Source organism: Nuphar pumila, chromosome 1 (genome assembly GCF_984573655.1).
Source record: "Nuphar pumila chromosome 1, dmNupPumi1.hap1.1, whole genome shotgun sequence".
NCBI lineage: Eukaryota > Viridiplantae > Streptophyta > Magnoliopsida > Nymphaeales > Nymphaeaceae > Nuphar > Nuphar pumila.
Window position 1 is genome coordinate 50,692,102 of NC_143249.1, and position 18,150 is coordinate 50,710,251.

The 18,150-nt window shown below is 36.8% G+C and overlaps 1 protein-coding gene across 1 annotated transcript in view; it reads left to right on the forward strand.

The window, feature by feature from the left end:
• Positions 1-3,577: 3,577 nt before the first annotated feature.
• The window catches only part of LOC149848914 (putative calcium-binding protein CML21), a 40,493-nt gene continuing 25,920 nt past the window's right edge, over positions 3,578-18,150 (forward strand). Inside the window, exons 1-4 of the mRNA XM_090012868.1 lie at positions 3,578-3,883; positions 5,243-5,477; positions 5,831-6,030; positions 6,361-6,535. Of these exons, the coding sequence (XP_089868994.1) occupies positions 5,279-5,477; positions 5,831-6,030; positions 6,361-6,535 (574 nt within the window). The 5' untranslated portion in view covers positions 3,578-3,883; positions 5,243-5,278. The remainder of the gene's footprint in view (positions 3,884-5,242; positions 5,478-5,830; positions 6,031-6,360; positions 6,536-18,150) is intronic.

Consider the following 18,150-nt stretch of genomic DNA (forward strand, 5'->3'; position numbering starts at 1 on the left):
AATCATCAGATGATGATGTATAATTTACGTAGGTTATACCGTAACCACTTTTGTCTTATGCTTCTTAAGGTAAAAAGAAAATATAAACTTGTATAATGGGATGCACGGGTTGTTAGGAGAACAAGATGGTATACCTGTAAGAATTTTATGCATAATTGTATACTTGAGTTGTTTACGGGCCTAATGATATGCTTGAGTTAAATGAATGTATAACTGTATGCATGAATTGCAAGTGAGTGTAATAGTACACTTGAATAACATATGCGCATAAGTATATGCGTAAGTATAATTAAGTATAATTTATATGTTGATTTTTTTTTGCATATAAGAGTTTACGTGATGTGTATGTTTATTTACGCATAGCAGTATGCGTAGGTTGTTTGTTAGGGTGCATATAAAGGGTATGCGTACATTATTTGTTTATTCACATATAATAATATGTGTGTCTCGTATTTTCTACATCACTATTGGATGATGCAAAGGTTATGTAGTTATATTATAATCATTGAATATTTGTGTCGTTTGTGTATAGGCGAGACCCAGTAAGGGTCCGTGGAATTATATTAAGACATATTGTGTCTTGCTATAACTTTATGTGCGTAAATGGATGGGTGCCACAACATGGGAACTTTGGTGTGTGGAATAGACTGGACTGAACTCTTCTGCTGTCTTTTTAAATTGTAAACCTTGAACTTTAAATGAATGATTTGAAATTTGGTTATATTTGAATTGCAATGGTTTAAATGGCTTGATCCTAACTAGTGATGCACCTGAGTCTTAAGATTGTTTTGAGAAGTCTTCTGCGGTGTTTTAAAAAAATATCTCTTCTAGTATTTGAAAGTCAGGGCATTACATAATATATGTGTGTGATCCTAGCTTAAAATAAAAATAAATAAATCTTACGATAACATAGTAGGTAATGATGTCATTTTAGTTGCCAGTTGATTAAGAGAGAATATGTGAAACATATCAACAATGTCTTGGTACCCATATGTATTGCAGTCAAGCCTCAATCATCAATCCTAGATGATATCTCTAGAAAAATAATTGCTTCTTTGTTTTATTAAAAGAAAATTGCTTCTTTGACAATAGTAAAAAGTGCAATTTAACTTAACATCTAGAACTTATTTGTAACAATGAACTTCTGGTGAAAGCATTAGAAAATGGTTTATGAAAGTTTATGGTAAATAAGTATTAATAAAGTAACAAGAATAAAATAACATATCGCTTTCCTGTTTACATTAAAAATGTCGATGGAAGACCAGGTTGAAGGGACTCAACGTAACCAGCATGGAGGAGAGTCAATATATATAGATAGAGGTAGGAGGCATGATAAATAGGGCATTTAATGTGTAAATGCTATAAAAAATTTGAAACATCGGATTTTCAGGGACTCATCAGATACCTCTTCTTAAGAAGAGTTCAAATGTGAAGTTTTCAGGAGTTGGAGTTGGCTGATTTCCAGCTAAAATTATATCCTCCATCTAGCTCCTCCCAAACGACACCCAAATCTTCATTCACATTGTCATGTCATATAACTATATAACTATCTTCGGTGCCCACCCAACTCCTCCGGTGCCCTGCTCTCAAATAGAGCCATAAGAGAGTTTAGATTGTTTTTTTGGTTCCATATTGTTTGGGTTTTCCTGAATATGTTAGAGAGACTTGAGCTCTGTTGGGGAGCCAGAGAGGGGGAGATGGGGGTTTAATAAATGCTACCTACCCCATTTACCCTCGTTGATATTTGGAAATCAGGATTTGAGAGATGAAAGGGTGATGAGAGTGGAGAAAAGAATGGAGATGGGTCCTTTTCAACTACATTCTTACAAAGATGTAGTTGACAAATCCATTTTTCTTCTCCACTCTCATAAGTGGGGGTGTCAATGGGTCGGGTTTGGTTCGGACCAGACTTAGACCATATTTTCGGGTATGGTATCAGGTCCAGATTCGAGTCTAATCGGGTCTACTATAAGATAAACCATACCCCTACCTGATAAGAACTACATGAAACATACCCAGACCGTACCTGATAAAATGATATATATATATATATATATCATTTTTACATTGAAAATTTTCAGGTCTTAATCAAAACTTGGTTCGGCCATTGGGTCTGGTATAAAATTTCACAAACCATACCCAAATCCATGTATTAACCGTACCTTCAGGTCTTGACCCGAGCCTTAATCGGGTCTTCTTATTTATCACTATACCCAAACCCTATAGGGTTTGGTCTTAGTCGGGAAAGGGTAAACCCAACCCATTGACCCCCTACTCATCACCCTTCTCATCTCCTCCGGGCTCTATACTAAAACATAGCCCCAAAAATAGTACAGAACCTTATAGGCCTTAAAATTCAAAAAACAAAAAACAAAAAACAAAACCCAAAAACCACAAGGACTTTCCCTGCATATACTAGTGAAGGAACTTTTAAATTTCTCTCCTTTTGTTTTCCATAAAAACGGATATAGTTCCAAGGCATTCTATCAGAAGTGGGATCTACATTCATATAAGTCCCTCAAAAGAAATGAGAGGCGTGGTTGAATATGGGGTGGGAGGTGAGCCCCTTTTGAAGGAAGGGACATGCACTGGCCTCAGTAGCACATAAGTTTGGAAGCGAGAAAGATGTAGGAAAAGTGATGCAAAATAAAAAAATTGTACATATTGTTTGATCCTTTCAAATGAGATTAGACTGTTTCGCTGAGATAGTTTTTCCTAAAAAATACATTTTTTGATAGAAAACATTCTTTCGTTCGGGATGGTGGAGGAATGTTTCCTACCAAGAGAAAATTTATTTTTACACTCTCTACCACCCATCTTACCACATTTCACCACCACCAACACCACCACCCTACTCTTCCTCTCATTTTTCACATTTTTCGGCTTTGTTTTTCTCAAGCTACACAAACAAGCTAAAAACTTTCTTTTAAAAAACTTCACATAAAAAACTCTCATAGGCAAAACTTTATTTTCCTACCAAAGTTTTTCTCTCTTCCAAACGTGCCCATAGTGGTTGGGGTTAGGCTCTCAAGAAATAAAAGGCACAATAATCCATAGTTTTTGTGCATTATATTGATGCATAATATGTGCAACACACTTGACTACATACCTATATAAACTCACCCCCAACTGAAAGCTAACAATAATGCATACTATTTTAATATGGTGCACACGAAATAACCACAATTATATTTTAAAATCTAGCTTCTGCACCATAGGCACTTGCCAACTCCAAGTATCGTAATCTACAGGAAGTCATCTAGATAATGAACAGCGCAGAAAGTGAAGTTGGTGTATTTATTAATCCCAGCCATACTGGCAAATGCAATATTCCATTAGCTACCCATTGCATAGTTTTTTTGGTTTCTCCTCTTTATTTAAAATGTTTGATTTGAGGAAGTTTCTGCCATCTTATAAACAGTTAAAAGGTTTTTTCTGCAATTTGTGGAAATAGTGAACAAAAGCCAAATAAAAAGTACTTAATTTGAGCGAAACTTTCCAACAAGGCTCCTACTTTTCCCAGTTGTATGGGTCTCATATTCTCGTACGTGGTGAGTGCAGCTACAATTGTGGAAGCACCACCACCTAAAAATAATTACATCCCAAAACCAAAACCAGAGGACCCAACAACCCCCTTCTTCTTCCCCTCATATTTTCCCAAATTTCCATCCTTCATCTTGGTGTCATATTTCCAAATCCCCATATTATTATTTTCCTTTTGGAAAGAACACCGGGAAGGATCATCACAACTGTTGATATTTATGCATGGTGTGGTTATTAGTCATTAACACATTGGTTTTCTAACATCTTTCTAGTGGTTGGAAGATTCCATGTACTGTGTAAAAATCATTGTCACTAGAGGGGCTTGATTGAAGAAGACAAGGTGAGTGCCCAGATTTGATTGATTTTTGTCTTTCTCCAAGATTTCGATGATGAGTTTTCTGTTTATTGTATTTATCTGACATGGGTCTCCTCGTTTAGTTTCTTTATCCTTCGCAATTCTCCAATTTTTTATTGAGTTTTTGTATACGGGGAGTTTCAGTTGGAGGGCTCAAATCGGACCCTTTGGTGCATCTAATGTAGATGGGAAGTTTGAAGCATCACCCGATGGACATTAGGACTGTCTTATCATACCTTATAGTTGTATTTATTTTTTATTTGTGTGCTTTGCTTATGTTTGTGGGAGGTTGTTTTTGGCAGATAGAGGTGTTATACGTTCTGTAATCAGTTCAAATCTGACTGGGTCATTTTTTCTTTTATGTACTAGGGTGCTGTTCGCAGTTTTGTTCTGTATTGGACTCATTTTCTGAGGGCTGATATTCTTGTTTCTGAGGTTCATGTGGGGCTGGATTCTTATTTGTATTGGGAAAACTCAGAGAACATATTTCTGAAAAACGTTTGGCAGATCAGTGTCAAAATTTAAGCTTTCTCAACATCTCTACTGTGGATTTCTCGGCCAATAACGCTTAGTTTGTTTAGGTGTTTAACAGCACGCTGAATCACAGAACGTTGGTGTGGCTGATTATTGCCAAGTCTGGTAATCTTGAACCTTGGTAGCCTGGTCATAGAGATATGGGCGGGCTGAGCGTAAAATTTCTGTTGTAGGGTCCAGGAAATACTTATGGTTTTATGCGTGCTATTCTTTTGGAATATCCTGTGCCGACTTGCTTTATCCATGCATCGCATATTCTATCATCTTCACAAAGGATCTGAAACAAAGATGTATATTTTTCCATTGAGAGTTTACATCGAGGAATTGTAAATTCTCTAGATGCAGCTTTCTGCACCAAAGTCACTGGTACTGTTACATATGAGAACCGCTGCACAGAGAGGATGATCTCTTCTGAGAACTCTATTTGTAGCTGCATTTCAAAGCATTAAGCATCAAATGACCGAATGTTACGGGGTGAAATAGGTAGCTGAAAAATGTGTTCTAGTTAAATTGGTGCATCTCAATGCTTGTCTTAGCTCAATGGAGATATAATCTTACCAACCACCTACTTATATATATGCTCTATTTTGATTTTTCTTGATTGATTATTTTCCCTTGGATGCAGCCATATTAAAGGACATATGGTTGTATGCTTTTCAGTTCTGTCTATTTATCTACTGTGCATGGCTGTAGTGGTTGATCAAGTCAAGTTCGGTACAGTGCTATTTGTGGAGTTACCTTGTTTTTAAATGCCAAATGTGCTTATCAACTACCAACTACCAAGTCTCATTTATGTTTTCCTGCTTTCAGGCATATCATTGGTTGCAGTTTGTATGCCATTTTATAATGGGTGGTGTACTTGGAAGGACTGAGGATTCTACAGAAAATTGTTTAACAGAAACAAAGCTAGAGCAAATGATTGTGGAGGCAATGCAGCGGAGGGCAAATGAAGGAAGTCAAATGAGATCTTTTGATAGTATAGTCTTGAAGTTCCCTAAAATTGATGAGAGCTTGAGGAAAGTTAAGAGCATCTTTGAACAATTTGGTAAGCACTTTTATGATTGTTAGGCGTTTTAATTTGTGGTTCATGGATACTTTGTCACAAGCTGTCTGATTTTATAAACAATTGTAATATACTACACAGTCTTATAACCTATGGCTAGACTCCCATCAAATAGAGTTTATTGATTTATTTATGGCCCCTGGTTGGAACTTTCTCACTGTTGTGCGCTCATTAAATACTTTCACTTGAAAAAAAAAGGTTTTCCCTGTCAAAAACTTCCAACTTCCTTTGCAGTTCAGCTTTCTAAGGTGATAGATTGGCATGCCTGGTCCAATAGAATTCATAAGGAGGTTTGTATTGATTCATATTGTCTAACATGAGCATATCCTTTGCAGATGAAGATGATAATGGTGCAATAGACCCTGAAGAGTTGAATCATTGCTTCCAAAAGCTCCAGATTTCTTCAACTCAGGAGGAGATAAGTGATCTCTTTGAGGCATGTGATTTAACTGAGAGCAGAGGTATGAAATTCAACGAGTTCATTGTTCTCCTCTGCCTCGTGTATCTTCTAAAGGAACCTCCAACCAGTCCTTCAGTATCCTTCACAAAGTCTTCTATTGTTTTTGATTTATTATTGTCATTGTTGTTTTGTCTCGTGTGTGTGTGTGTAGAGAAGCTACACGTTTTCCTTTTTAACAAAATTTATGATGCTATTAGGTAAAACATGTAAACTAAAACCTCTTCTGCTATTCATATCGAAAAATTTGGAACTGGTCTTGTTATTTGCTGTTTGTCTTGGCTTAAATACGACCTTTTGAATCTCTGGTGCCGTCTGTGTTTTTTTGTGAATTGTTTTTTTTTGTATAAAATGGAGATACTGCTGGAAAAGTAGAAATGCTGTGTTCTCTTTGACAAAAAATATCAGAATTCAAGGATGGGACTACCACACCTTGAGGCAACATTTGAGACACTAGTTGATGCATTTGTATTCCTAGATAAGAACAGTGATGGCTATGTTAGCAAGAATGAGATGATACAGGCCATCACTGAAACTACTGTTGGTGAACGTTCATCTGGGCGCATTGCCATGAAAAGATTTGGTACTTTCTCTCTCTCTCTCTCACTCACACACACACACATAAAATTCCCAGCCAGCAAAGTTCTGAGTATTTGAGGCCTGGCATTTGGTTTATTTGCTTAAGCCACAATGGCATGATTGGTCCTTGTAAACTATTATCCAAAACATGAAAGCCACCAAATCAGCTGTGTCAAGCTACATTTGGCAAATAGACTAGCTATTAGCTTGATAATTTGGATTGCAGAGCTGTGTCAAAGACAGCCATATTTTCTTTTATTATCAAGAGGATCCTGCCTGTATTTTATTCCCATGGTATGTAGGTGTCTGCATTCTCAAAATGATTGTAAACATCCTTCTTCTGATTCTTGAAGTTTTCAGTTTGTCATGCATGTAATGAAATGGTGATCTTCCACAAAGCACACGAATCTCTCAAAAGAATGTTTATTAAAGACACCTTAAACAAAACCCATAAAAGGGTATAAATGGAAGAGCACAATATAAATAAATAAATCTTTATTTATGACAAAAAATGCTTAAGAAGCATTCAAATACAAATGTTGAAGGGGATTACCCCTATTTATACAAAATGAGAGAGGAAGAGGGGAGCTCACTTTGAGCTCCCTCTAGAGAGTCGTTGGACCCTAGTCCAACGACTCTAATTATAGTCGTCCAACGACTATAATGTAGTCAAGTTCCTAGTTGGAACTTGACTAAATTATAGTTCTAGTTCAATCCGAACTAGATTATAAAAAATGAAAATGAAGAAAAGAAATTAATAATAATAAAATACATATAATAATAATATAATATATTATATTATTATTATATATTTATATGGTACATTTTACATTTTAACACTCCCCCTCAAACTTACGGTACAATGACCGAAAATTTGTCTAAGAGGAAGTGAAATCTGTGAGCAGCGAAAGGCTTGGTGAAGAAGTCTACTAATTGATACTCTGATATAACATATGGCAGATCAATGGTTCCATGTAAATATTCCTCTCTGACATAGTGACAATCCATCTCAATATGTTTGGTGCGCTCATGAAACATCTACTTGCTTTCAATATAGATCGTACTTTTGTTGTCACAACACATTCTTGAAGCTTGTATCATTTTAACTCTCATGTAAGCTAGCAGTCGTCTGAGCAAACAACTTCTATAGTGGTGGTTGTCATGATCCGATATTTAGCTTCGGTGGAGGAAAGAGAGACCTTCTGCTGCTTTTTGCACCTCTACGAAATTAATGATTCACCTAAGAAAACACAAAAACCAGTGGTTGAGTGCCTATTATTGGGATCACCTCCCCAGTCATCATGAGTATACACAATTAAATCTAGAGACGATGAAGCAGACAAGAAGAGTCCTCATGAAAGAGATGACTTAAGTATCTAATAATACGCAAAACCACTCTTATATGCACAGAGGTGGGAGCATACTGAAACTGACTAGCTGTGTGAACAATGTGTGCTATATCTGGCCTACTAATGGAAAGATAGGAAAGTGCTCCGATAAACTATCTGTAAAGAGTAGGATCAAGAAGAAGTTCTCCATCATCAATTCTCATTTTAACGTTGACAACTTCTGGAGTGTCCACTTTCTTATCATCTGTAATTCGAGACCTGAAAACATTATCAAAAGCAAATTTAGATTATGATATCAAATACCCACGAGGGTTATAAGCAACTTTAATTCCTAGAAAATATCTTAATAAACCTAAGTCAATCATTTCAAAATGAGTTTTAAGAAGAGTTTTGATATTTGCAACTCGCTGTTTGTCGCCTCCAGTGATGATCATATCATCCACATGGAAAAGGAGGACAATAATGCCTGCATCAGATTTCTTAATAAACAAAGTAGTGTCCGTCAGACAAGATTGAAAACTAATATCAAGTATAACATGACTAAATCTATCATACTAGGCTTTTAGTGCCCGTTTAAGACCATAAATAGCTTTTTCTAGACGAATAACTTTACCCTTAGGGATACTAATACCAGGTGTGGCTTTCATGTATACTTCTTTAATTCGATTCTTATTTAAAAATGCAATTTTGATATCCATTTGAAATATAGGTTATTTTCTCATGGAGGCCAGAGCTATTAAAGTTATGATAGTGGTCATACGAGCAACATGAGCAAAGGTCTTTTCATAATTGATGCCATACACTTGGGCATACCCTTTTGCTACTAGATGGGCCTTATACCTTTTTTAGAGTTCCATCACTTTTGGTTTTGACTTTATAAACCCATCGACGGCCTATAAGTCTTTTTTCTGGAGGAACATCTTGGATAGTCCAAGTGTTGGCCTTTTCCAATGCATCCAGTTCTGTTTTCATGGCTTCTATCCATTCTACATGATTTTTGGCTTGCGAATATTAATGCAATGACTGCCCTATATGTAGGTGAAAAAGATTCGTAAGGCACAAATTTACCAGGAGGTCTAGAAACCCTAGATGTCCTTCTGGGTTGTACTTCACATTACTTTTTTAATGCCCATGGGAGATTTTGCTCTCTTCGTCTTGAATATTGTAGACTAACATCCCTATGAGTTTGCTCTTCATTATCGACATCATGTTCAATATCAATAGGACTTTAATCATTGTCAAAGTCACATTCACGATCCCATTCATTGAATTTTCAAGTTATATCAATTAGAAAGGAATATTCAGTGACTTCCTTGGGTTTTTTGAATTCAAAGAAGCTTTCTTTTTCTAGAAAAGATACATTTCTTGACACGTACATTTTTTTCATTTTGAAAATCAAAACACCTATAACCTTTTTGATTATCAGTATATCCTAAAAAGGCACATGAAATTGCACGAGGAGAGAGTTTGTCATTTTCGTTGGTGAAAACATTTGCATCCAAATACTCTTAGTCTAGAATAATCATGAGATAAGTTGACAAGTTTTTCAATTGGAGTTATATTCTTTAATGAGGAAGATGACATTTGATTAATGAGATATGTAGCAGTTAGGGCACTTTCAGCCCAAAAACCTTTTGCAACTTGATTTGCAATTAACAAAGTCCTAATAGTTTTCATGTGTCTATGTTTACGTTCGACCATGTCATTCTGTTGTGGAGTGTGTAGACACGATCTTTGATGTGTAATGCCATGTAAATTGAGATAATCTTTGAATTCTTTGGATATAAACTTTTTCCCTGAATCAGTGCGAAAAATGAAAATATCATTTTAAAAATTAATTTTAACTATTTTATGAAATATTTGAAAGTGAGCAAAGACTTCAGACTTATGTTTAAGAAAATAAATCCAAGTATGTCTAGAAAAGTCATCAACGAAAATAACATAATATGCATAACCTCATTTCGAAATGACTGGTGCAGGACCCCAAACATCCGAATGTATTAACTCAAGTGGTTTAGAAAAAATAAAAGTTCTACTATGAAACGATAATCTTTTCATTTTGCCAAGAATATAGTCTTTACAAGTAAAACTTTCAGAATTACAAAATTTTCCTAAACTTGAAAAATATTGAATTTTAGACATATGAGGATGGCGAAGTCTTTTATGCTATAAATCTAATTCTAATTTCTGAACATTATAGCAAAATGCATTCCTGGGCAATTCTAAAAAGTCCATGTAATGAAATCTTTCTTCTCTATGGCCTTAGCCAATCAGCTTCCCTGACTGGTGATCCTATACCCAACATTCATGAGAATAAAAGGAGATATTACATCTATAGTCAGATATTTGAGAAATAGATACAAGATTCAAATTTAGTTTAGGAATATATCTAACTTCTGGGATACAATTTTTTTTGGATTTATGAAAATTTTCAAAACATCCTATTCTTTTTATTTCAAGAGATGTACCATCAGTTGTAAAAACCTTTGACACACTTTAGTTATTTTTAAGACATTCAGATAAGCTATTGACATTCGGGGTCACATGAAAAGAAGCACCAGAGTCTAGAAGCCAAGGAAAATTACTTGAATCGAAAAAATATGCAACAACCGATCCAATTGAAGCTTTAGTTGAGGCGAATGACCCTTTGAGAAGAGGTTGCAGAATCTCCTTCAATTGAGTCATAGATGCATGCGCATATTGTTCTTTTGTTTCTGTTTCAACAGATGCAATTCTCTTTTCTTCTCTTCTCCTTAACTTTGGACACTGAGGCCTATAGTGCCCTGGTTCATGACAATGTTGACAAATGATTTTTCTTTTGTCAAAGTAACCATTATGTCTAACAAAATGCGGATGCTTGTAAGTGCTAACATAATTTTTCGGTCTAGACACAGCTAGAACAGAGTCATCATCAGTTTTTAGAGTATTTTTTCTAAGTCTATTTTCCTCCATAGTCAGTTCTTCTATAGTATCAACTAGGGGTGGCAAAACCTGACACGACCCGCCAACCCGCCTCTTAGGCGGGTTCGGGTTGGGCTTAAGCCAACCCGTTTAATAAACGGGTCGACCCGCGTAACCCGTTTATTAAACGAGTCAGGTTCGTGTTGGGGGTATGCCAACCCGCCAACCCGGCTGACCTGTTTAATAAACGGGTTAGGCGGGCGGGTTAACCCGCCAACCCGTCTGCCTACCCGCCAACCCGACCCGTCAACCCACCAACCCGACCCGCCAACCCGACCCGCCAACTTGACCCGCGAATCTGAGAACCCGTTTACCCAACCCAACCCATTTATTAAATGGGTTGGCGGGTCGTGTCGGGTTACCCGTTTATTAAACGGGCCGGGTTCGTGTTTGCCACAGCCGACCTGTTTAATAAACGGGTCGGGTTCCGATTAAGGTATGCTGACCCGCCAACCCGTCGGGTAGACCCGCCAACCCGACACGATTGCCATCCCTAGTATCAACAATAGAAGGAACCTTTCCACGATATAAAAGGTCCGATTAGGTGGACTCAAATTCTGGCCTTAAACTATTTATAAATTGATAGAAATGTTCCATATCGAGTTGCTTTTGGCGAAGCTCGATATCTTCGACACAATGCCATTTGGGCTCAAGAAGAGCCAATTCGTTCCAAAGTTCAGATAACTCAATGTAATACTCTCTAATAGTTTTTTCTTTTTGAGTAATTGTCCGAAGTCTATCTTGCAAATTGCAATATCTTTAAGAAAATACATATTTTTAAGGTATTCTCAAGCCTTATCGGCATGCTCAAACTTAGCATGACTAGAGTATTTCTTAATGTTCACGCTATTAATTAGCCACGACATAATTTTTGCATGCCCTATCCTCCACTCTTTTTATCTCATAAGTGGCCAAAGCTTTGCTCTTCTCTCCTTTCGTTAGATATCTCCCAAGAAGAGTCGTTGGACTCTAGCCCAACGACTCTTAGATTAGAGTCCAACGGCTATAAGTCAGTCAAGTTCCAACTAGGAACTTGACTGAAGAAAATTCTAGTTCCTATTGAACTAGATACTAAAAGAGAAACAAAAAATATTAAAAAAAATATATATATATATATAATAATATAATATAATATTATATATATATATATTACAATAGATATAGTTTATATTTTAACACTCCCCTTCAAACTTACAGTACAATGAGCAAAAGTTTGTATAAAAGAAAGTGAAATCTGGGAACAACGAGTGGCTTGGTGAAAAAGTCTGCTAATTGGTACTCTGATGTAATATATGACAGATCAATTGTTCCATGTAAGTATTCCTCTCGGACATAGTGACAATCCATCTCGATGTGTTTGGTGCGCTCGTGGAATGTTTGGTTGCTTGCAATGTAAATTGCATTTTTGTTGCCACAACACATTTTTGAAGCTTGCGTCGCTTTATCTCCTATATCTGCTAGCAAACGTCTGAACTAAACAACTTCTATAGTGGTGGTTGTCATGGCTCTGTATTCGGCTTCAATGGAGGAAAGAGAGACCTGCTGCTTCGTGCACCTCCACGAAATTAAGGATTCACCTAAGAATACACAAAAACAAGTGGTTGAGTGCCTATTATTGGGATCACCTCCCCAATCAACATCAATATATGCAAGTAAATTTAAAGACGATGAAGCAAACAAGAAGAGTCATTGTGAAAGAGAGGATTTTAAATATTTAATAATACGCAAAACTGCTCCCATATGCACAGAGGTGAGAGCATGCTGAAACTGACTAGCTGTGTGAGCAACATTTGCTATATCTGGCCTAGTAATGAAAAGATAACAAAGGGCTCCGATAAGCTGTCTGTAAGGAGTAGGATCATCATGAAGTTCTCCGTCATCAATTTTCATTTTAACGTTGACAACTTCTGGAATGTTCACTTATTATCTATAATTTCAAACATGAAAACAATATCAAAAGCAAATTTAGATTGAGATATTAAATACCCATGAGGAGAATAAACAACTTCAATTCCTGAAAAATATCTTAATAAACCTAAATTAGTAATTTCAAAATAAGTTTTAAAAAGTTTTTTGATGTTTTCAACTTCCTGTTTATCTCCTTCGGTGATGATCATGTCATCCACATAGAGAAGAAGCACTATAATTCCTACATCAGAACTCTTAACAAACAAAACAGTGTCAGTTAAGCAGGATTGAAAACCAATATTAAGAATAACCTAACTAAATCTATCGTACCAAGCTTTTAGGTCTTGTTTAAGACCATAAAGAGCTTTTTCTAAATGAAGAGCTTTACCCTTGTGAATACTAATATCAAGTAGGGCTTTCATGTACACTTCTTCAACTAGATTTCCATTTAGAAATGCATTTTTGACATTCATCTGAAATATAAGCCATTTTCTAATAGAAGCTAAGGCAATTGAGGTTTTAACAGTGGTCATACAAGCAATTGGGGCAAAGGTTTCTTCATAATCGATGCCATATTCTTGGACATAGCCTTTGGCCACTAATCGGGCTTTATATCTCTCAAGAGTTCGATCACTCTTTGTTTTAACTTTGTTAACCCATTGACAACCTATAGGTTTCTTACCTATAAAAATATCTTTAATAGTCCAAGTAGAAGCCTTTTCAAGTGCATCTAACTCAGTTTTCATGGCTTCTACCCATTCTATATGTTTTTTGGCTTGAGAGTACGATGATGGCTTCTCATATGAGTGTATTAATGCAATAACTGCCCTATACATGGATGAAAAAGATTCGTATGACAAAAAATTTTCAGGAGGCCTCGAAACTCGGGATGACCTTCTGGTGGATACTTTGAAATATTTTTCTAGTGCACATGGAAGATTTGACTCTCTTCGTCTAGAATATTGTACTAACATCCCTAGGGATTTGTTCTTCATTATTGTCATTGTGTTCGATATCAATAGTACTTTGATCATTGCCAAAGTCACATTCAAGATCACATTCAATAGGTTTTGAGGTCAAATCTATTAGGAAGAAATATTCAATGACTTTCTTAGGTTTTTCAAAATAAAAAAGGTTTCTTTTTCAAGAAAAAATACATTTCTTGATATATATAGTTTTTTATTTTGAAAATCAAAACACCTATAGCCTTTTTGATTATCGGCATATCCTAAAAAGGCACAGAGAATCGCACGGGGATAGAGTTTGTCATTTTTGTTAGTGAAAACAACACACTTGCGTCCAAACACTCTCAATGTAACGCCCCAAAAATCCAGGACTTGTAACTTTTAGAATAATTTAGAAAGCTTTTGAAATCATACGATTATCAGAGTTTAAGTAGTAATTAATTGGAAAATGATATTTTTTCCTTAAACAACAAGTCAATGGACCTTGAGCACATTACAACATAAACTTTCCTTTATCGAATTCCGCACAACCATTGAAATCAAATGGTTTCAAAATGCAGTTTCAATAATTGAGAATTTGTAGATCAGATTTGCAACTCATTATATTTATTGAAACCAAAAAGAAGTTTAGTATAACAGTTTTAGTAACTCAAGGTTTAATTAAAAGAGTTTTTTTTTTTAAAGTCACTTTATACCAAATTTACCAACATGTCCTCAGGAGCGAAACATCAAGGAAAGAGCTTTATCTTGATCTCATCACGCCATCGTGTCATCGCAAGCTGTATCATCTGTACACCACCTGCCCATGAATGAGTCAGTTTCACGAGAGAAACTGATAGGTATGCAAGAGAGTCAATATCAAATTGAAATAAGCAATTAAAACCAGTTATGAGTTATATTTAGCAGGTGCAATAGACTATGTAAATGAGTAAACATTTCTAACATGAACATTTGAATATGCAAACAAATAAAGGTTTACAAGGTGAGCAATATACCATAAAATTAAGTGAGCTATCAACTGTTACAAAGTATACAAAATTTTACGGCAAGTAACTACCTAACTCATAAGGTGCATGCAATTGCACAACAAACAGTTTATAAGTTGCACGCGGTAAACAATCATATGACAATGGTTATACTAATCACAAGCTATAAGCAACTTATAAGACATGTAACTCCATTAGTCCTAGTTGTAAATAGTACGTAGATTACGAGCTGTAAGCAGTCGCATTAATCTTAAGATGCAACCAGTTCGTAGATTACGAGCTATAAACAATCACATTGACAAGCCAAGATAGTTTGACCAAGTAGTAAAGCATGTCACTGGTGTCATATTGCAACTAACATAATGTTATTATCATAAGTATTTAACTAACACGAGCAACCAATTATTATTAGCAAGGAACTAGTATAACACTACAACAAGCGTGCGTAATTCAACGAGTAGAATACTAAATTAAACAAGCAAGTCATGTCACAGTGTGCACATCTCAATAATGTGAATAGTTTATCTTATGTTTCGATATTAGCTGACCAAGCGGGTACGCGCAAGGCACGAAATGTAGAAACAACTGAGACCAGTCCGGGCGTTTATTATGCTATGTGTTTTAGATTACCCGGATGACTGACTAAGTCCGCTCCTAAGGAGATGACCAGTGACCAAGAGAGTAAATCCCCAAAGGCATAGGTGGCCCGTGGGTACATCCAAACTTCTGCAGAAGTGACCTGAAAGCTATCTTTTGTAGCCCATTTCTCTTAACTCCGATGACTGGGGAATCTGAGTCTTTTGCCCATAACTGTCATTAAAGGACCTGTCCATCAGAGTTTTGTACCATCCGTCCTCTCTCTTGACGAACTGTGTCGAACGAGCACGACGGGGGTTTCTTAACCGCCGTCCCGTTCTACATGCTCTGGTCTTTCGACCCACTCGAGCATCTTGCTTGTGAAAGCGAAACCATCACCATTATCTGCGTTATACGTGCCATTGCACGTTCGAGGTAGACATAGATCTCTAATCCTACTCATCGTAATACACAATGTATCTGTTCAAAAGTACAACCACGATGAGAGGGGAATGAATTTCTCATATGAAATCCCCAACACATATGCTTTGTAAAAGTACATAGTATAATCACTCGAGTTCATATTTGTCATGCTCTGGTCCTTTAGACCCTCACGAGCCTCTTGCCTGTTAGACGATCATCAACATTACATGATTACAATAAGGTGCCAGAACACATTTTGAGGTTACCACATACCTCTCATCCGATCATCGTAACACCAATATGACGTACCTGTCCAAAGGTACGACCATACCTGTTAAAAGGTACGACTACGAAAAAAAGGGGAAACAGTTTCTCAAAGGAAACCCCAACATTTATCTTTTATAAAAGAAGTGATACAATAATTACTCAGTTTGACAAGATCAAGTCTTTTAAATTATATTAACAACAATGGCATAATGCACGATACAAGATTGCCTCGGATCTCTCATCCGATCATCGTAGTACTACCATGCCGCACATGTCTACAAGTACGTTACGATGAAAGGGGTATAGGTTTCCCAATAAAAACCCCAACACAAAAATTATATTAAGATTCAATGTAAATCAGAAAATGCTCAGATGTCATACTCTCTCTTTTGGAGTGACAATACAATATTGCATGCAGGAGATCGTTACAGATCTTGCTTCCGTTTTCTAAAGACAATAATTTGGGAGACTTGATTGTTATATCGCAACTTCCAACACTTTCGAGCTTGCTTTGCAAGACTGCGCACTCGATAAGTTGTAACCCTTTTTAGAGTTTTTGAGTCATATCAAAATATCAAATTATAGTTGTAAAACCTTCTTTTCGAAAATGCCGACTTGGAAAAACTTAGTTGCACTTTTGCAACCGATGCGACTTTCAATCTTTGCTTTTGCAAAACACTGGATTTGAAAACTAGATTCACATAAGGAATCCTGTTTAAAGAGAATGATTGCGCACAAGTGCAACCCGCATCCTTTGAAGATGAGCAAAAACATGATATATAAAAGACTGCATTTACTTGTATAGAACGATTGCGAGCATGTGCACATTATAGCGTGATAGCAAAGTACTAAGCAATACTCAATGTGCAAAATCGCACATTGAGCGAAAGATGCATAAGCAAAATGCATGAGGTACAAAACCATACATCAGTCAAATATCTAAGCAAGCAAGTAAATGCGCAAAGCAAATAAGTACAAGAAGGAAATAAAGTACGACTAGGCATATCTAGCACGACTATTTTAATTATCTCAACTTAATTCAGTTTATCTAGTGCCCTTTTTCGCAACTTTCCCCTACCTTGGGAAGTTGTGAGGTTGTGATCATCTCTGAGCATAGGTGAGGACGACTCGGGTCGCGGGGCACGCGCGAGCTCCGTTGTGCGACCTGTGAGTGCAAAGATGTTAGTATGACATGATCGCAAAATAAGAGGCGGGTCCGATAAGACCCGAAATGGTCGGCAGACCAGACCCCGATGCGAGGACAGGCAAGGGCTCTCCCTGCCTGAGGGGGGCACTGCTCCCAGCCGAAAAGCTGCAGAGGCATAGCCCATGCCCAACAGGAAGTGGTAGAGGCAGGGAGCCCTGCTCCCTGCGTGCCCGAACAGCAGAGGCCCCTGCCTGCCAAAGGGTGGCAAAAGGGCAGGGGGGCCCGCTTCACTCAAAATGCAGGCAAAGCAGGAGTTGACAAGGTCAGGGCACCCTGTCATCCTACAGGAAACATCGGCAGAGGCAGGGGCTCGTCCCCTGCCAAACTTCCCAAAACTACAGGCGACAAGGGCCTTACCCCAGCCAATCTGCCAAAAAAAAAAGGGTCAAAGTTGTGAAAGTATCTTCAACAAGATACAACAATCAATAGAACAATATTCTTGAAAATAAATACGTGCACATACGCACAACAAGAACACTTGAAACACTTGTGCACAAAAGCACACAAAACGAACTCACAAATGTGCAAATGCACTCATAAGATTCATAAACAACAAAAGGCTGAGCAATAGTCTCAAAACCCTTGAGAGAATACAAGAAATAGTGCCTATATATATAGGGCATTGGGAGGCCTTGGAAGGGGCTCCACATAGTCATTGGAGCCCCTCCAACGGTCACAAATGTGACCGTTGGAGGGGTCCAACGACTAGTGGGTTGGGCCCCTCCCAAGGCAAGTACAAGATCATTTATGAAAAGAAAAAGAAATTAAGAAAAAAGAAAAAGAAAAATACAAAAGAAATACAAGCATATTCACGAAAAAGAATATGTGTAAAATGCCTAAACTACCCCTAAGACTAAAGATAGAAAAATATATATTTTTATATATAATAGGTAGATACATATACATATATATAATATACGTATATGTATTAATGTATATATATAAAATATATATACTAAATTACAAGTTGGATTTAC